General features: G+C 47.7%; 1 protein-coding gene across 2 annotated transcripts; it reads right to left on the bottom strand.

Moving 5' to 3' along the window:
* Window positions 1-297: 297 nt before the first annotated feature.
* Window positions 298-20,546, bottom strand: si:dkey-234i14.6. Of its 2 annotated transcripts, XM_007889205.2 has the most exons (6): window positions 20,203-20,546; window positions 19,401-19,469; window positions 12,054-12,230; window positions 7,015-7,245; window positions 1,801-2,014; window positions 298-643 (listed from the first exon to the last, which is right to left on the bottom strand). In XM_007889205.2, the coding sequence occupies exons 1-6, from the start codon at window positions 20,209-20,211 to the stop codon at window positions 465-467; spliced, it is 879 nt and encodes a 292-aa protein (XP_007887396.2). In that variant the 5' UTR covers window positions 20,212-20,546; the 3' UTR covers window positions 298-464. The 2 variants fall into 2 exon arrangements, with proteins under 2 accessions (XP_007887396.2, XP_007887395.2); XM_007889204.2 differs by lacking the exon at window positions 20,203-20,546 and having other exon boundaries at window positions 19,401-19,872.
* Window positions 20,547-21,135: the final 589 nt, after the last annotated feature.

Genomic DNA, 21,135 nt, shown 5'->3' with positions numbered 1-21,135 from the left:
TGGTTGTCGAGTAAGCTATTATTCTATGAGGGACGTCTTTGGTCCAACCAATAAGCATCACAATGAGTCAATACTCAGAGCTTCTTGAACCCAAGCAGATGTCCTCTGTGAATGAGCCTTCGAAAGGTTACCAACAGATAACGTCACTGTGTAGTGGGTTGAGGCCGAGCCATTATGCTTTGTGCCTGAGCGACTGAAAGGAGGGCAGCATGATAGTCAAATACCCCCAACCCATGCCCACTGGCTGCCCGCCCCCCACCCCCTCCCAACTTCACACCAGCCTGTCTCGCTCGCTCGCCCTCTTCACCCGTCCGACAGGATTGGCAGAAAAATGTCCTCCGACCGGGGTGGGATGGTGGGGGGGTGGTGGGGAGTGTTCATTGGCGATGCTGCACGAGGTGGTGAAAGGACCCTCCCCCCACCACCCCAAACGCACTCCTGTTGGCAACCGAGCCACTGCCTCCTCATTCAAACATGGCCATGGTCAGCCCGTTCAGCCGGAACTCCTCCGCCAGCTGCTTGGAGTGCCGGATCTTGGCCGAGAGCGCCTCAAACACGTCGCTCTGATCAGCGGCCGTCGCCATCCGGTAAATAAACTCCTCCAGCGACTCCAGGCCCTTCAGGCCAAAGTTAACTCCGCAGCCTGCAAAGCAACCAAGCAAGAACGTGGATAGGACAAGCGGCGAGGCAAAGAAGAGACATTAGGCTACGCAACCTCGACAAATTTATATTTGCCACCCACGGCGCCTTTCGCGTCGGGAGGACGTCCCAAGTTGCTTGACACACGAGCTGGGGATGGGAGTCGAGGAGGCTGGTTGGGGGTGGGGGAGCGCGGGAGGGGAAGATGACTGAAGGAGCGGAAGAAGACGGACTCTCCCTTGCCCTGTTTCAAGACAGTCCTCTTCAGTCATTTTCCCCAACCCCCACCCAATTACCCTCCATCCCTCTTGATGGCCACCCCCAGCTCGGGTGCAAACCCTTCACTGTCCAGCGCTTTGGGACGTCCTCTCGACGTGAAAGGCGCTGCGTCAATGCAATTTGTTGCTGTCGTTCTTGTTAAAAGCTCGTCGGAGGTATTCTCAACACGTTTGCTTTACGCGTTCCGAGTAGAGAGAGAAAAAAAACTACAAAGAAAATGACAAAAAGGGAAAACAAGATCTGTGCAAATTTGCTGCTTGAAAACAGTTGATGAGAGAGAAAAACAACAGTCCAATTAAGGGCTAAGTCGGTCACCAGCTTGTTCCAAAGTCCACCTTCACTTCTAACCGCACACAAGATGTTGGGGATAAGGCTAACCAGGAGTTTTATTGATCTCCATAAAAAAGCTGGTCTAAATCAAGCATTGTGGACTATCGATCGGGCACTCTTACATGTGCCGCAAGACATGAAAGAGGAGGAGGTCACAGTATGTGCAGGATCAACATGGATATGACAAGGGAGTCAGACATTTTCGTCTCTCTCTGCCTCACAGAGGGGCCGTATAGCTGTTTACAGAGATCAGCCGTGATCTGGAAACGGCAGCAAACTCTTTCTGATGAAGTAAAGCGTGGTGTGTGGCGTGCTAACGTTCAGCCTCGATAACTAGCCCATCACACACCCTGCTTTCCCATTCCAAAACAGCCAGTTAATTAATAAAAGCTGGCCTTGGGAACCGGAGGTTGCTGGGCTGGATAAACACTGAGGCTGAGAAAAAAGTACAGTCACTCCACTTTACAGTGTAACCCGTGAAGTGCTTTGAGATGTCTCGACGATGTGATAAGGCGCTGTATCAAATGCAAGGATTATTATTATTATTATTACCTGTGTCGAAGTTGAGCACTCTGGCTGCCTCTCCCTCGATAGTCACCACCACATTGTCCCCTTCGATGTAGGCTGCGGTCACTCTCCTGTGGGACAACATGATCTCAAACAGCCTTCGGCTGCACTGCAACAAGTGTACGGTCAGGTCGTTGATGCGGGGCTCGATGTCAGTCTTGTAAGCGTTGAAGGATTGATGAAATATATTCTTCATTATCTGCGCGTGTGTGGGGGTGGGGGCGGAGGGGAGGGAGAGGAGGGGAAATAAAAGGAAGAGAGCAATTCAGCAATTCGTCATGATGAACAAACAAACAAAAACATTACATTTGTGCAGCGCCTCTCGCGTCGGGAGGACGTCCTAAGGCGCTATACCGATCGCAAGGATTATTATTATTATTTATTATAATTTCGTCGAACGTCTTTTGCAGAATGGCTCCTCTCCCTCTGTTTACGGGGCTCTGGTAAACACTGTAAACCATCTACTGTCTCCCTCCCTCCCTCCCTTCCCCACACCTCAGCTCCGCGAGAGTGTCCTCACGAGAGAGTCCTGTCCTGCTCAACGTGGGACAGGAGCTGGTCTGGCGAGTGTCCTCCAGCCTGTAATTCAATCTTAAGGCTCTGCTGCTGTGATATCGCTGTGACAACCAATCTGCCCAGTGCGTCAGCTTCAGCAGGGCTCAAACCCTGAATTACTGCCTCGCTCACTGCCAGGGATTTATTGGCTTTTATAAGATGTTCTCGAAGGTTTTTAGATGTTTATATTCAGCACGGAACTTGGCAACCGAGAAACAGAGAGATGCAACAAGACACCCAACCACATCAGCAAATGGCTTTGGTCCAGTCAGGGAGATCCCATTGCCAACCCCCACCCTCTTTGACCAGAACTTTCGTCAACATCCCCAAACCAACCCTCCTTCTTCCCGCGTCGGTCTCTGTCAAGTGCTTCGAGACATTGTCCTCCGAGAAAGCCATAAGGGCAAGATGTCACCTACTAATGCTATTGGCCTTTTTCCAGAGGTAATGACCTGGACTGGCCCACTCACCTCTTTGTTCCTCTAATGCCCATGTCTTAGCGAGCTCTGTGAACCTGGCACTGGGATAGAAAGCCTGTTTTACCTTTATACCTTACGCAGCCCCTGAGAATCTCTTTCCAACATTCCTCGAACTGGATTCATTCCAGCATTCCGCAATCTGGATTAATAATTATTGCCCATCAGCCGTCTCCTTGTGTATATAGCTCCTGATTTCGACTTTGTAAACTTCCTCCTTAATGACGCCCTTTTGTCTCTCTGGGTCATCGTGTGCTGGTCACAGCCAGAAACTACATTCTCCAGAGAAACAGTTACAGTTCTGTTAAAGGTTCACATCCAAAACTTTCACCCCTCTCTCTCTCTCTCTCTCTCTTTCAATCTCTATCTCTCTCTCTCTCTCTTCCACTCTCATCCTCTTGCGTTCTTTCTCACTGTCACTCTCTTCTCTCACTCTGTTTCTCACTCTCACTCACTCATTCTCCCTCACTCACTCTCCCTCCCTCACTCTCACCTGCTCTCTTTCGCACACTCACTCACTCTCTGTTTCTCTTACTCTCACCTCCCCTCACTGTGCATTTCCACCTCGCGGTTTTCTCTTCAATCTTTGTGACTCCCTACGACGGAGCTGAGGCTCGCAGTTCTGACTGACACTCAGATGCAGATTAAATTGTCCGAGTTCCCATCCTTAATACAAGGTCCCATCTCCCTGTTCAGGTAGACATTAAAGATCCCGTGACACTATTCAGGGACTGAGGGGAATTTCTCTTTCCCAGGATCCTGGCTGCCAATCCCCCAGATTTATTACACGTTCACTTCATGGCTGTGTGTGGGATCTTTCTGTGGGCAAATTGGCATCTGTGTTTACTTACAAACACTCAGCAGCGATTACCTGTGAAGGGCTTAGAGAATTGACGTTGTAGGTGCTGTATCAAGTGCAAGGGTTATCTATCTGTTCATACTTAGTGAGTGGTTTACATGGCCAATGCCTAGATATCTTTGTCAAATGACTGCCATTGCCATCGGCTGCTGTCCGTGGGTATTGTAACCGTGAGAAAACCAAAGGGAACAGTTTGTCTACAATTTCCAGAGTCCAAGGCAATGAGAAACGTCAAGCCAAGCCCAGCCCACCCCAGTCTGTGAGAGCTTTCACTTGATAGGTGTTAATACGTTGCTCTGGTGAGACATTGGCCGTAGATTGCCGTGGCTGGGATTGTTTGTTCAGCTGACCCTCCCCTGAATGGGGCGAAGACTTGTGTGGAGGATGAACGCAGACCGGTTGGGCTGAGTGGCCTGTTTCCGTGACGTAACGTTCTTTGCAATCAATCCTCGTAACACAATAGCTGCTAAATGATTGCTTCTCAGCTGCTATTATTATTTCTATCCCTGAGTGGGGAGTAGGGACAACTGGTCGCAATGGAAACAGAGGATGGAGAGGACTGAGGTGTTGTGGCAGTACTCTGATTGGGTGCATCCCTTGCCGACGAACACAATAACGCCAATGGACCCCATTCATTAAAAACAAATGACCCTGCAGTCGGTCGGCTACTCACGGCAGACGTGAATCACCACGAGCAACTGAAAGAAATTCAGAATAAACTCAACTCAACCCTGCTCGCCTTGATCAAAGGATTGCCTTGCAAAGAAATCTCATTAGCACCAGAAAAGATGGCACTGAGCCAGTGGCACCTTCTCATTAAACAACTGGTACCAGCTAACACACACACACACATACACACACAGAGTTCAAGGACAGAGAGCTTTGAACTCCACTACACTATGGGGTTGGCAGGGACAGTGGGCTGGCACAGTGGCCTTTTTATCTCTTGATACCGGTGGAATGCGCTGCCCGAAGTGATGGTTGAATCACACAGCGAGCATGGGTTTAAGAGGAAGCCAGGTATACACATGAGGGAGAGGGGAATCGAAGGGTATGGGGAGGAAGAAGAGTGGATGGAGACTCATGTGGAGTAAACATTGGTAGGGACTAGTTGCCGTATAACCTATGCAACCTCTGTCTATTGCCCTCCACTGTCCTCATGCCCTCCACTGTATTTATTCCCTTTCCATTAACAAGCTACATTGACACCCCCTATTTTCACGAACGCCCACACGCATGCCCACACACAGGCACCCACATGTGCCTTTCCCCCCATTCCGGCTAAGTTGCCATCTGCGCCAATTTCAAAGCGATTTGCAAACTGTTGGGAAACACAGGATTATACTGCGAAGTGGGAATGACCGTGTGTTTTGCAAGCGCTGCAGGATTGCCTCGTACAATGTGGCCAAGCCATTGCTCCTTGGTCAGGCTGAAACTCGAGCTCAGATTTGTGCTGACAGGGGAGAATGAGCGCAGGGGCATCAAAGTGATCAACTGCAGGGCAAGTGCAGGAGAACATGAACAGCAGGGCACAGCAGGGCGAGAATACTTAGCCAAAGGTTAATCGGTGCAAAGGGCTGTGTGCACATCAGGTACTAAACTGCTATAGCTACAAAGCTAACACGGTTTGAACATCTGTCAATAGACAGGAGAGACGAGGATGAGATGGGGATCTCTGCAGTTGATAGTCAATGCAAAAAACAATTGCTATCTCCTTTGCAGCCTGAGTAATAGGCTGTTTGTCAAATTGAGTGTCTCTTTCTGTTTCGCGGCGATGGTCAATTTATTCAGGGCTGCTCCCCGGCTTCACAAAGAAGCATCACTCGGTGGTAACCAGGAAACTGCTCGCCCCTCCTCCAGTGCGTTAATAACCGGCGTTGAACAGCCTGCAAGAATGACCCTTCTGCCGTTCATTATTAATACTTCAGATAAACAAGAGATTAGTCAGGCTTTGATGAATGTGCTTCAAGATCTTTACGCTTCAGTAATCACACAGACAAAAACACACACACACACACGTCACTCTGCAGCCAATTAATTATCAGTGGACGATACTTTGTTTGATATTGTAAGACTAAAACTAATAAATCGGAAAGCAAATAACAAGAGTTCCAGTCTCCCCTGCGGACTGTTTTGCACATGGATATTGGGTGAATTCCAGGTAAGACTTGGCTACGATACAACCTCTCATGCTTCTGCCGAGGAGAAGCTAAATAGCTGCGGTCCCATCACCTCGCAGCTCGCTACCCAACACAACCCAAGAGGCCTCAGTCCATCAGCACACAATAAGGATCTGACATCTCCCTTCCAATTAACCCACCTTAGAAGTTTCTCATGACGTTAAATTAAACATCAGCAGGAGCTCTATGTCAACCATTGGGCTCCTTGATCCACAGTCACTACAGAAGCTGCCCCACACAACACTGAAGGAATTGGCATGGACCTGGGGCATTTGTTGGATGTTGTTAAGCTACAGAATCTGTAGCGTTGCCAGGATGGATGGCAGAGCAATTTACCATCGTCAAATCAACGTACACGACACAGAACAGCTAATGGCCCTGATTAGTTTATTGCCAGTGATTACCACTGCAGGATTAATGTAAGTTAAGCCTAACGTTGTTTACTGATTCAATTTGCGGAAGACAAACATCTTACTTTGATCAGATTTGGCTTTGATCAGATCTGAGCATCGTGCCCTTTCAGGCCTGGCCTCTGTACAGTTCACATCAACTTCCTGTGGACACACAACCACAAACGACGTTAACTGCTTATCTCAGAGGCGGGCTCCTAATCCCCAAGCCAGCCATTCACACCGTTTGTTCCAAGAGGCACTAACTGGCCTGGTCAGGTCACTACAGCTCTCAATGAGCTGAAAGCAGGTCCGTGCGTGTGTGTAGTGGGCGTGTAGCGGGACCGGTTCTGCCAGTTTGTGCTCCTGCGCCACAAATTTCATTCTCCCATGAAATGCTCATCAAGCTTGAAGAACAGCCAACGCTGCGATTTGATCCCAAATGCTCCCAATTTTCTATTCACAACGTCTCTTGAGTGCGGGTGAGAGAGTGTGGTGTTTTGATGGGTGAACTAAGTACAAAAAACACAAACGTTTGCTAACCTCTTGCGTTGATGACGATTTCACAGTGTTGTGCCAACAGGGCAAAACACCCCCACCTGTTGTTGCTGTTGTTTAACCTCCTCCCCTCCCAATCTCCCCCATCCCTCCTACAATAGAGTGTGCGCTGGGGGGATAACTGCTGGAGTCTAACCAGCTAAAACCATGTTGCTTGCCGTTGGGAGCAGTGATTGACTTACCGACGAGTTAGGGGTGTGACGGAGAAACTTGACCACTTTCGTGTCCAGCCCCGGGCAGGCCAGACCCATGTAGCGGTTGCGGAAGGTGCCGTAGATCTTCAGATGGAAGCCGGGCTTGGCGGCCGAGGGCTGCAAGTGCTGAGCCTCTTTGACGGCGGTGGGGGCGAATTCCACTCCGTAAGCCGAGAGGTCGAAGTGCAAGTCGTGGCCACGGATCTCTGGCGTGGGAACCTGCAAGACACACATTAACATCAACAACTCCCTGGGGCTGAATAGCGCTCACACTCTCACAGTCTTAGACTGAATAACTTGCATTTACACGGGGCCTCCCACGCAGGATAGCGTCCCAGAACCCTCGACGGTGGGGGAGCAACGACACCGAGCCGAGGGAGGGTTAGGGGGAAGGTGGACGGTCGAAGAGGAAATTCTTTGGGGACATTCCCTTCAAGCTGAAGATTAGAACGAGCCCTGCATTTGATATAGCGCCTTGTCGCCTTGCGGAAACGTCTCGAAGGCACTTTGCGGGGTTCTTAACTGTGTTTTTACTGTGACGTGCAGTGACTGCGTGTTCTGTAGGCGAACACGGCAGCCAATTTGTGCCACAAACAGCCATGAAGTGAATGACCGATTTAGTACATTATTTGCAGTGTCCAACTTGGCAAGAAAACAACCCCCCCACCCCACCAACACCCTCCAGGCAGTTCCTGCGTAAACAGACACACGCAATTGAGCCAATTTCTGGTGAGGCATGGAGGTGGAATTTCAGTCCAGATCAATTGTCAATGGATAACAGGATATAAATACACCAAAATCCCACCGGCCGCTCACCCCCCTCCCCCACCACCACCCCCCAGACTGCAGCCTATTATACACGTCTCAGTCGTTCAGTTGAATGGGGTGCAGTGTGATGACAAACCGTGAATGAGGATAGATTGCTTGGACATTGCGTCCTAGAGATTTACTCTGCATCTGCTGCATGTAGGGTTCACACCAGTGGGGCGTGTGTGTGTGGGTGGGGGGGGTGGGGGTGTTGGTCACCTTCAACCATCCTGGTAGTCGCTTGCTACAACAATGGAGATGTTGATAGCAATTCATTCATTCTCGGCACCTCCCACAATAAACCAATTCCAAGTCCCGACTTGGCGTTTGAACCCACAACCTTCTGGCTCAGAGGTGAGAGGGCTACCGCTGCGCCAGGCTGACACACAGAGCACTAAACAGAGAGTTCTTTCACTGAGCCAGTACAGGCACGATGGGCCGAATGGCCTCCTTCTGCGCTGTAGACTCATGTGATTCAATGAACAGTTCCTCCCAGTCCCTTATTTCCTCTTTCTCTTCTGTGCTATCTCTTTCTCTCTCCCTCTCTCTCTCTCTCACACACACAACACACTCTCAGGTCAATTGTATTTAAAGCCTTTCACTCACTGTGCATTGTGAAACTCTATTGCGAGAGCAGTTTATTCTTCTCCTTTTGAGCCTTGACCTCTGAGGAGTGTCATTGACAGGCTGCTCGTGGCTTGATGCTGGTGGCTCTGAGCCTTGGTTTGTGAAAAATGGAGCAGTTCAGTCATAGGTGTAAAATCCCAGTTAATGGGACAATCTCATAAATATTCACCGAGATTACTTGGTGAAACATCGGGTGGAAATGTAACTCGTAAAAACAAGTGCAGCGGTTCGAGCTCCCACTAACGAGAATGCTTTCTGATAAACGTGTCCACATTTGATATACACGTTTTACAGCTAAGAGTATATCAACCAACTAAACACTGTCACTGTTGAATAATAAATCTCTCTGCGGGTTCTACACAATGTGTAAGTAACCACCTATCCTCACCAAATGGACAGTTATATCACTGTTATCTAGTTAGTAAACACATGCTGTCAAGAAACTAGATGGAATCAAATGCTCCCCTGTGTTGTGTTAAGAGTAGAGGAGAAGGGGGAAAGGCTGGGGGAGGGGGGGGGGGGTGTAGAATGGGGACAAATGGGGAGGGAAGGGGGAAAAAAAATAGGGATTTTAGTTGAGAAAAATGCCAATGATAAGTGTTTGCCTCAGACTTGTGCGTGAATAACTTGGTATTAAACCTTGAGCTGTTAGTGTACTGAGACAGGAAGTGCTGGACGCAATCTACCATCAGCAATCTGTGGACATCACAAAGATCCCCTTGCTGCTTGTTGTCAAGAGTTGAGGTTTTAATCCGTGTTAGAAGGAGAGCTTACAACACTCACAGTCTTAGCATTTGATCCAGTGGCTAGAACCTCAAACGCCTCGAAGTGTGTGTGTGTGTGTTATTTTGAGTTCACGAATCACACACCATGAATCACATTATTGTCGGCCTTCCCAAGTCCTCCCTCCGCAGGCTGCAGATAATCCAGAACTCTGCAGCTCGTGTCCTCTCCCGCACCAAACTCCGTGACCCCATCTCCCCCACTCTCGCCCGACTCCACTGGCTCCCTATCCTTCAGAGGATCCAGTTCAAGATCCTGGTCCTCACATACAAAGCCCTCCATGGCCTCGCCCCACCCTTCCTCTGCGACCTCCTATCCCCCTACCAACCCGCCCGTTCCCTCCGTTCAGCCGGCTCTGGCTGCTCCACATCCCCTGACGCACCCACCCACCCACCCCACCATTGGCGGGAGAGCCTTCAGCCACTCTGCCCCCAAACTCTGGAACTCCATCCCCCAGTCACTCCGCTTTGCCTCCTTCTTAGCCTCCTTCAAATCCCACCTCAAGACCGTCCTCTTCGACCGTGCCATCGGCCACCCCCCTTCCCCTTCCCTCCCTTACGCCCCACAACCCCAGTTTGGGTCTGAAATGCTGTCACTGTCCAGCACCTTGGGACGTCCTCCTGACATGAAAGGCACTATACAAACGTAATCTTGTTGTTGTTGTTGTCCCAAAATACTTCATACGCCATTAAAATCTCAGTGCCTAAGGACAATTTGTTGTTGTTTTAGGTGTATATGTGTGTGTGTAATTGCTTTCAGCCAATTCCCCCTCCCCCCGAAACCTTGGCACACTCTCCCTCAATCCCTCCATCTTGCCCCCTCTCTCCCCTTTTTTAAGTCCCACCTGAAAACCTTGCTTTTCGACTGTGCTTACGGGAGCAAAATAAGTGCAAGTTGTTGTTCTTAGAACACGTACAAAACCAGAAATCCCAGGGAGGTCAGAAAATCCCTGGACCTGCCCGATGTCTGATAGTTAACATGTCTCACTCAGGATTGATGAGTCCATAGATGGATGTCTGAGATAACCAGAAAATACAGTTTGAAACAAAACATTCCCATCTGCTTAATATCCTTATGGTTTCTTTCAACTTCCAGCAGTGAGACTTGGGCGATGGAAGATCAAAAAGGACCTGAGCTCTGGTCAGCCGTAGGGTCATAGTGAGAATGAGCAGGGTAGGCGAGGAACCAACTTTCTTCAATTAGCTTAGAATAGCCATGAATCACGCTCTGTTGTCCCATACGCTTCTCACACCGATATATCCAGAATTCAACACATTGTGGGACGAAGTACAAGAGAGTAGTTTTGGACACTGTACCAGGACACTGAGTTCTGGAGATACTTATGGGTTAGAATCGCTTGACCCACTAACCTGACAGTGAGAGCAGAATTGTTACATCTAAGCCAAAGAGCAAATAGCTTCCAATTTGTAAACACCCCCCACCCCCCCACACACACACACACTCGTACACTCAGATTGCTCTCTTTGTTGTGCGTCTCTTTAATTTCGATTTGTTTGCTTGATACGGACTTGAGTGAGAAGGGAATAGACTGGTACGGTGGAAGGAAATTAGTTATGGTGGTGGGTGGGTGATGGATGATGGGAGTAGGCTTGTGTGGAACTTTAAGCGCTCTGAGACACTACCCGGGTGAAGGGCTTTATATAAATGCAAGTTGTTGTTAAACACAACGAATGGCCTGTCTCTGTGGTGTATCGTTTCTATGTCCCAGTCGACAATCCCCCAGATAAAATTGATCATTCCCTTTACTGCCTGTTTGTAGGGCATTTCTGTGCTAAAGGACTAATATTTTCACCATAGAAATTACACCAATGAAGGAGGCCATTCAGGCCTGTGTTGGCGCTCGTTCCTATCCTGGAGGTTTGGATTCTAATCTCTAATCCCTGCACATTTTTATACTGCTAAATCAGTAGCGGCCTCTGGTTAGAAACCGCAAGAAAAACAAGACTTAAAGCTGCTTCACCCAGGAGCAGCCTCACTGACCTTTGGAATAATATCCCAGACCGTTTGATGTGCTTAAGCATGGAGAGCGATGTTGGAAAGCTATCCTGCACATTATTTTATTATTATTATTTTGTGGTCTGTTGGACCTTCCAAAAACCATCTAAAAAGCACCAGTGCTCAACCCACCACCCCCACACCGGGTCAGGCTACTACACCTCACCGCTAAAGCTCACAGCAGCCTCTCGGGAGTCATTGCACTTTTTACCTCCCGTTTGGTCAATGGTCAATGGTTTTGTGCAGGACAATGGCCCAAACTCTAAAATATTACACCAATCATTTGCATTTATAAAGCGCTCTTCACGCGGGTATGCGTGTGTCTGTGTGCGTGTGGCTCCGTGTGCATGTGTGTGGCTCTGTGTGTGTGTGTGTGCGACTATGTGTGTGTGACTGTGTGTGTGTGACTGTGTGTGTGTGTGTGTGTCTGTGTGACTGGGTGTGTGTGAGACTGTGTGTATGTGACTGTGTGTGTGTGTGTGTGAGACTGTGTGTGTGTGTGTAGTGTGTGTGAGTGTGGCTCTGTGTGTGTGTGTGCATGTGTATGACTGTGTGTGACTGCGGCTCTGTGTGTGTGGCTCTGTGTGCGTGTGTGTGACTGCGTGTGCGAGTGCATGTGTTTCTCTCTCGGAATATATTTGTAGACACTTCAAAGTTCAAACATTGTTGAGGGAAGGGGAAGCGTAGCCATGGCTTTGGGGAGGCGTGTTGAGGGGAGGGAAGCGTCGGTAAAAACATTGTTTTTCAGACCCTGAAAGACGTGTGTCAAGATGAGGTGTGTTGGGAGTAGGTACCTGTCTCTGGTCTTCCCTCTCTAAGGCTGCGTTAGCACCATACGCATTGCAGGACTCCACAATGTAGTCGGAGGTGATGCCGAGCACAGAACTGGACTCTCCGCAGGAACCATCGCAAACCACGATCACTCGGGGCAGATCTGATGCTGGGATCTTCTTCAGGTAATCCTCCGTGAACTGGCGAGAGAGAGAGAGAGAGAGAGAGAGAGAGAGAAACTGTTAAAAAATAAACGTAAAAACTCGCTCTGTATAAATCATCTAATCGCTTAAGGTCGTTGTATTCTATGCAAGTTTGACATAACTCGTACTTTGCACGAGTCGTGTTAAATGTACGGTCACCACTGATACGACTTACGTGAGGTTTCCCGTATTTATGGTAATGTCTGAAAATGAAGCTCGAAGGTATTCCTCAGATATTTGGCTCATTCCCAAGCGCTCTCGCTTCCCATGTCAGAGGTGGGTTCAAGCCCCACATGGGGGGGATGGGGGGGGGAGTTTGAACTCACTGTCCAGGCTGACCCTCTGGTGCAGTACTGGTGCGGGGGGGGAAGAGAGGGAGAGCACTGCACTATCAGGGGTGTCACTCATTCACTAAATGCCTGTTTCTGGGCAAAATTGATGGCCGCTTTCGCTCACAAAACGCACAGCCACTTCACTGCTGTTTGCCGGGCATTCCCCGCGAAGCGCTTTGAGATGTTCCAGCGATAGAAGCCCTGTACGGGAATCAGCGAGGATGGTTATTCAATAAACTCAAGTCCAACACTGGCTTCAGTTTCTTTAAACCCAAGACATGCTGATTCAGGAGCATTTTTAATGAAACAGAAAAGACTGCAACACGTGCTCAACCCTCAGACCACAAGCAGCATAAAATCTTTATAGACTCCACTGTGGTTGAGGGATTAAAAAAAAGGTCACGAGTAACACAAATCTCCACGACAACCAAACCAGAGGCTTTAAACTTCATTAATTTATCAGTGTGGATTTTTTTTTTTACTTACTGGCCTCTTCATACTAATAATCCTGGCATTTGATACAGCGCCTTATCACGCGGCGACCATATGCGCACAGCAGCGTCCCCACAAACAGCCGTGGATTGAGTGACCAAATTATTATTATTATTTATTTATTTATTTAGGAAGGGATTATTACCTCCGGACAAGTGATCCGCCAATCGACTAATAACCGGGTTCCTACTCACTGCGAGGTGAACAGAGCCGTGCGGAGTAAGGAAACTCGCCCAACGTTTCGCGAAGGAGAAGGGATGAGTTTATACAGTACAGTTTACATTTACACGCCAACTTTCTCGTCTCGATGTGCTTGACGTGACAGGTTAGGCGCCCGAGCTGGGGGTTGGGCGGAGGTTTGAATGAGGAAAAAAAAAACGACTTGAAAGTGCGGTCAAAGAGGTTTAAATACATTAGTGCAAAATGGAGTGGATTTAATCGCAGCGGAGACTGATAAACGAGCTGGCACTTTAATTTCTAGACTAAACACAATATAAAGCTCTCAGCCTGGGCATTCCGAGGAAAAGTCGGCAAGCAACTTGTTTCTTTTAAAAATGAGTCTTAATAATAATATTCCTTCCATTTGATATAGTGCCTTATCACTTCGTTGGGAACATCACAATCGGCTGCCGCGTTTCATCCACAAAATACACAGTCACTCCACTTTACAATATAATCTGTGAAGCCCATTGAGATGACTCAACGATGTGATAAGGCGCTGTATCAAATGCAAGGATTATTATTATTATTATTATCATCATCATCATCAGTTTAGGCTTGAAGCCATAACAAATTCACGGTCAATTCACTTTACAGCACATTCCGTGAAGCGCTTTGAGAAGTCGAGAAGACGTGAAAAGCGCTGCATCAAACGCAAGGATTATTATATTATTATTTATAACCTTCTGCCGTAGAGGTGCGTGCAGCGAGCCCGAGCCGGGCTGGGACGAGGCAGCCTGTGTGCCCAACGCCTTTAGGGAAAATAAAACTGCAGAGATCAGATTGCACAGGAGTCAGCGAAGGCCTTGGAGACTCCCACACACTCTACGCTGAATAACTGCTGTGTAATGAACAGCACAAAGACATCGCTAGAGCACTGCCCACGGCTTCCCACGTAGTTTCCCCGAACAGGGCTCAGCCAGCGTGGGTTACAGCAGACCGGTCGGTCTGCGCAGAGCGACAAGGCAATCTGACCATCTCCATTAAGCAGATGTAAAGCTGCGCTGCTCCCTGTGGCAAACCATTTGGGAGGGAAACGTTGTTAAATGTTAAACGGTTGTTAAGTCGATTGGAGGATCGCATTTCCGGGGTAATAATCCCTTCAAAAAATATACAAAATGAATAAAAATAATAATAATAATAATTCGGTCACTTCAATCCACGGCTGTTTGTGGGGACGCTGGCGTGCGCGATTGGCTCCCGCGTTTCGTCCACAAAATATACAGTCAATTCACTTTACAGTCTATCCTGTCAAGCGCTTTGAGACGTCTCAATGATGTGATAAGGCGCTGTGTCAAATGCAAGGATTATTATTATTATTATTTATTATTATAAACGTTTTTTCCTTTCACCTGCTTTCCTCCTGCCTTTGGCCTCGCCAGAGAAGACGGATCTTTCACTAAAATACTGAAAGCTGTTTAAACAGAGAAATTTCCCATTTAGATTTCTCACATTGATAGTTCACTGACAGCGCTGTCGGCTTTACATTCGACGGTAAATAAAGTGAGCGCGGTGTGTTCACTCTGCAAACATCTGCCGTGCGTGGGCAGTGCAGTGCCAGCCGGGATGCGTTAAATCATCAGTCGCTGTATAGTTGCTCAATTAGCAGCAACAACCTGGCTTTACATAGCTTCTTTCACGTAAACCCGAGCGTTAACGTATATTGAAGCGATGAAGAGAGAGAGAGGGTTTTTTTTTAAAAAAAGGAAGTTGTTGAAGGCAGAGAGTGCAGCAGCGAAACAGTGTGTTGTGGGTTCAAGCCCTACTACGGGGCTTTGTGTGTCGTAGGTTTGAACCCTGCAATGTAGAGCCTGGAGAAGAGCACTGCAAATGTCATTTTGTTGTTGTTATTGCATTGCAGAGGTGCCAGCGAGGAGATCAGGAGAAATGTTTTCACGCACAGCAGGAGAGGTGAGGGTACGGAATGCACTGCCAGGAGCAGGGGTCGAGGCAGAATCCACATTAGTTTTCAAAGGGGACCTAGAAAGATATTTCTATCCCGTAGCTCAGTGGGTAGAGCGCTCGCTTTGCAAGCGAGAGACCTGGGTTCGATTCCCGGCAGGGGGTGAAACCTTGGGCAAGTTTCCTTACTCCACACACAGCCTGATAATAATCCCTCAAGAAAACAATAATAAATTGGTCATTTCAATCCACGGCTGTTTGTGGGGATGCTACTGTGCGGAATTGGCTGCCGTATTTCGCCCACAAATATACAGTCAATTCACTTTACAGTCTATTCTGTGAAGCACTTTGAGACATCGAGAAGACGTGAAAACCGCTATATCAAATGCAAGGATTATTATTATTATATTCAGCCACAAAGCACACAGTCACTGCACTTTACAGTGTATCCTGTGAATCCACTACCTGACTATCTCTGGCCTCCTGCTTGTCGCTCGTCCCCCTCCGCTCCACCATCAGCGGCCAAACCTTCAGCCTCTAGGCACAGGCCCTGAAACTCTGGAACATTCTCCCTCCATCCCTCCGCCTTGCCCCCTCCTTCACCGTATTCAGGTCACACTCTTTCTCTTCAACTGTGCCTGTGGTCACCTCCCCCTCCCCTCCCACTCCCTATGGCTCAGCGTCCGGAGAAGGTGGAGGGGGCGTGGTGGGGGGGGGGTGGTTGCAGGTGAATGGGGTTGAAAGGATTGATCTTTACAAAGAGCCAGCACAGACATGATGGTCAAATGGTTGTACGGTTTCTGTGGCTTATTGTCTACTGTGCATGCTGTCTACTCTTGGGTGTAGGGGCACATCTCAGCAGGAGATAGAAAGACAAGCTTGAGTGCGGATGACAAACGACAGTAAACAAGTGTATTTCAGACGTCCGCTCACGTCAACGTTCCTCAAAACTCAATTAGACAGAAGCACATTATCGTGGGATTCTGACATAATCTCAGTGCTGGAATAAAACACTGCACGTCAGGTTTGACTCATTCACTTATTGTGTGTCAATACTGATGCTCTCAAGACACTCGCCTGCCTACTAGTTTTAACACATCATTTCCTCCTCTCCTCGCTCTTTTCTCTCTCTCCCCCTCTCTCACTCTCTCTCTCTCTGTGAATATATATATACACACATACATATAAATATATATACACACACATATATATATATATATATATATAAAAAGCACACCAAAAATGAATTTGCTCTGAATTAATCAGCTGTCAAGATCAGCAAGTGACTGGAGGACACAGGGGAGATGTTATCTAAAATGTTAATCAATCGTCCAAAAATACGTGAAAGAGTGTGTGCACGCATACATCAATGGAAATGAGTCTCTGTCTCACTGTGTGCATGTATGTGTGTGTGTCTCTCTCTCACTCACTGTGTGTGTATGTGTCTATCCCCACCCCCCCCCAAATGATTCACTCTCTCTCTCTCTTTCCACGTGTGTGTCTCTTTTTGGCTCTCTGTCTGTCTCTGTCTCTCAGTTTAAAGATCCCAAGACACTGTGGGAAAAGGGCATCTCTCTCGGCGTCCTGGCCGACAATCCTCCAGATAGGTTTGATCGTTCGACTTCACAGCTGTTTGTGGAACCTTACTGTGAGCAAGCAGCCTCCAATGACCGAGAAAGCGATTCTGCAGTTGTCTTGCCTTAATTATTGTTGCTCCAATTCCCCCACCCGGAGGCTGAGTGGGTAATGATCCAACTTGGCTAGTTTCCAGGAGGGATGCTTGTCTGTGCTGATCTCAGCTGGAGTAACAGTGGGCACTAACGCTGGCCTCAATACCTTATATAGGACAGGAACTGAATTAGCCAGAGATCCCACTAACTCTGACTCAATGCTGCCAATGCACCACAAGCAGTTTTTCAACAGACTTTCTCAGGAACTCGAGGCAAGGGCCGGAGCTGTTTGCTGTGGATTGATCTCAGGGTCCTCGCCCTCACCGAGAAAATCCCTTCAAGTATCTCCCCATCTCTCCGGTCTCCTCCTGTCCTGCACCTCCACTACTCGGGATTCAAAATTGGCCACAAAATACACAGTCACTGCACTTTACAGTATATCCTGCGAAGCGCTTTAAGACGTCTCAGCAACATGAGAATATCAAATGCAAGGATTAATATTATTATTAATAATGACCTCTAGTTATATTGTTTTACCACAGTCCTACACAAAGGGACATTAGTCACGCCTCAGTGCGGTTTAAAGGGGGCTGACTCCCCAACCGATGATTCATCCCTCCCGGTGGTAAATTGGTTTCTTCTACGCTCTCATCACGAATTTGCGTTAAGAAATTTCTCCTAAATTCCCTATTAGCTCTGCCACTGACAAGTGGCAATAGTCCCATCAACATCCACCGCATCGAATCCTTTGATATCCTTGCACACCTCTACCGGGTCCCCTCTGAATAACTCATAAGAGCATAAGAATTGCTAAACAAAAGACTAAGGTCCATCCACTTCACCTTCCACCATCCTGGCAGTCGCTTGCACACGTCATGTCCCAAACTATATACTGCCTCAACTCCCGAGAGAAAAACTCTAACCCGTCCAATCTTTCTTGATAGCTGAACGCACTCATCCTCTCTCAACGTACTTGATGAGAGGACGAGTGGGTGTGTGAGGAGTGTGCGTTGTGAGCCAAAGCTGGCATCCGCGTGGAGAGCATGTGGTTAAGGCCAGATCACCTCTGATCAGTCAGCGTGATAGCACAGAGCAAGGCCTATCTTGGGCTGATTGATCTCACAGAGCGTCAAAATAAAAAGCAGGACTTTGTTGTACAATACTACATATCGTAGTATCCAAATAGCCCTGAGCAATCACATTACACGCTGGTAAACAATAAACTGGTAGCTCTAAACTTGGGATGATGACGCAAGGAAAAAGAGCCCAGCACGTGCTTTAATATCTAACAGAAACGCCTGTTCATTTACAGTTGCTGTGGCCGTGAGTGTAAATAAAACAATAAACACATATTTAATCTGCTCTCGGAGCAGAGGGCGAGAAACGTAGATGTTTGAATGCCAGTTTAATGATTACCAAACCCGGAATTAACTATTTAACAGCCAGGAATGGAGGGTTTCACACCAACAGCATTCAAACAAAGTATTATGTAAACAATGATGACATTAATAATAATCCTTGCATTTGATAGAGCACCTTATCACGTTTTAAAGACATCTCAAGGTGATTCACAGAATATACTGGTCAATCAATCCAACAATGCTGGATTGATTGACCAAGTTATTATTTTTATATTTGTTTTTTTTATTTACTTTTATTATTTATTTTTTAATTATTTATTTTATATTTTTTATTGATTTATCTATCAAGGCACGGGCATATTCACAGCTCTTTACAGATCCCCACATTCCTGTTAAATGAACCCGTGCGTTCGCTACAGCGCCCTTTCAAGCAGGAAGGACATCTTAAAAGGCTTCGCGGGACTTACTTTAAAGTGTCATGTTGGTGTGTTTTGGAGGTGAACGCAGCAACCAATTTGCACGAGACAACGCTAGCAAGCCGCGGAGCGAACAACCGATTTAGGTTAAGGTTTATTTAAGCATCAGTGCTTGTTCTTGAAGCCAGGAAGCCAGTACTATCTCTGACAAGTGCTGATATCGCACCTCAACCCACAATTGGTACTATAAACACAATACAAATAACAACATCATCTCTTGGCATTTGCTGTAGTGCCTGGAACATACAAAGCGCTTCACAGGTAATCGTCATCGAGTGCTGCGACGGTAGATTTGGGATTAGATTTTGATGAGGTCTCTCACTAACTGTTCCTATGAAAACCCAATTCCCTTTCTGGTAAGTTGTTAGGAGTCCTGTAGCTTAGTGGTTAGAGCACTCACCTCGCGAGTGAGAGGAACTGAGTTCAATTCCTGGACGGGGTGAAACACTGGGCAAGTTTCCTTACTCCACACGCTATACAAATGTCATTTGTTGTTGTTGTGTTTTGCAAACAAAACACACAGTCACTGCACTTTACAGTATATCCTGTGAAGCACTTTGAGACGTCTGAACGACACGATAAGGTGCTGTATCGAATGCCAGGATTATTATTGTTATTACTATTACAATAAAAGTACGGTGAATCTTACTTGAAGAATGAGGATGGGTGGAACTGAGGGGCAAACACTCACTCAAGAACACTGAGGCTCGCTCACCTTGGTGCCCAGGTGGATGTGAATGTCCATTTCCTGCTTCTTTTGCTCCAGGATGCTGAGCAGGTGCTCCTGAAAGATCCCGATCTTGGTGAAGAAGTGCTCGTTGTGCCAACACCCTTCCATGTTGTCAAAGTCCACCCCCAGCGCCAGCAGGAAGGTCACGCTGCGGGGGTCCAGGGCTATCTGCTGGGGCCTGGCCAGCAAGGCAGGGCGGCAACGCTCCTCCAGAAGGTCCAAGCGCCCCACTTTACTGGAGCGCAAGGCCACCAGCGCAGCCGTCAGTCCCACGGGGCCAGAGCCCACCACCAGGACCCGAGCCCGGGCTCGCCAACGCCTGTAGCCATCCCAGCCCACCTTCAGCAGCACGTACACCAACACCGCAGCCAAGGTGCTCAGCGCTGTGTCATAAGCCAGTGTCTCATATTGCTCCATACCCTCCTTTCCTCACTCGCTCATTCAATCGCTCCTTCTCTCGCTTTCTCTCTCTCGCTCCTTCCTTCTCTTGCTTTCTCACTCCCTCCCTCCCTTTCTCATTTCCTCCCTCCCTCCCTCCCTCCCTCCCTCCCTCTCGCTCCCTCCCTCTCTTACTTACTCACTCCTTCCTTTTCTCCTTACTTCTCACTATCTCACATACGCCTCGTCCTTAACGTCTCCCCCCAACACCCTCCCCCCCCACCACCAACACCCCAACACACACACACAAAAAAAATATATATATAAACAAACAAATAAATAAATGTCACTTAAAATAAAAATTGGAAACAATTCACTCAAATCTCTTGTGGATATCAGTGTATTTCACCTGGTCCATATCAGCCAATCGCCTATCGATACCAATGCAATCACCTGGTCCATATCAATCCATTCCCTGCACCTTGCGAACTGCGAATCGATTCGCTGATCAGTTCCACATTGGCTTTGAGCAGATTTTCCAAAGGCTTTCATTTCATCTGCAGTTTCTCATCTGAACCCAATACACACACAGACACAGAGAGAGAGAGAGAGAGAGACACAGATGCACTCTCTGCTGCTCCATTCCCCTCAAGACTCATCCTCACTTCTTTTTTTTTGGGTGTGGGGGGTAACAGGAGATAAGACAAGACTGGTTTGAAGGGATCCAGAAAGGAAAGATAAAAGGGGGAAGGAGGGAAAAAAGAGAAAGCAAAAGAAAAATCATGCAGTCACACACACTACACACTGCACTACACTCACTCACTCACTCTGTCTCTGTCTCTCCTCAGGCTGTCAGGACAGTTGCTGACCCCAAGTCTCACAAAGTTTTGTTAAGAGTGCAATTGTGCATCAAAACCAGAGGTATAGCCACACACACACACAGAGAGAGAGAGGGAGGGAGGGAATGAGAGAAGAGAAAGAGAGAGAGAGAGAGAGAGTGTGTGTGTGTCTCAGAGTGGAGGACAGACACTGTGAAGGCAATCAATGGGTTTGGATTAGAAACGAAACATTACCGATTTGCGTGTTTCAGACGTCATTCCCCACTCTCACACCACACACCACACACAGAAAAGTCCACAGGAAAATGTATTGCATTAAACAGGAATTTTAACGACCTGCCTTCCTCTCTCTCTCTCTCTCTCTCTCTCTGGTTATCCTTTATTGAATTATTTATTGAATTTGGTCGAAATTAGGATGTGAATACACACACAGAGAGATAGATGGAAACAACACAGACAGACAGACAGAGAGAGAGAGAGAGAGAGAGATAGATAGATAGATA

This window comes from Callorhinchus milii, unplaced genomic scaffold (assembly GCF_018977255.1).
Source record: "Callorhinchus milii isolate IMCB2004 unplaced genomic scaffold, IMCB_Cmil_1.0 Scaffold14, whole genome shotgun sequence".
NCBI lineage: Eukaryota > Metazoa > Chordata > Chondrichthyes > Chimaeriformes > Callorhinchidae > Callorhinchus > Callorhinchus milii.
The sequence above is the reverse complement of the archived record's forward strand: the minus strand, read 5'-3'. Positions and strand labels throughout refer to the sequence as shown.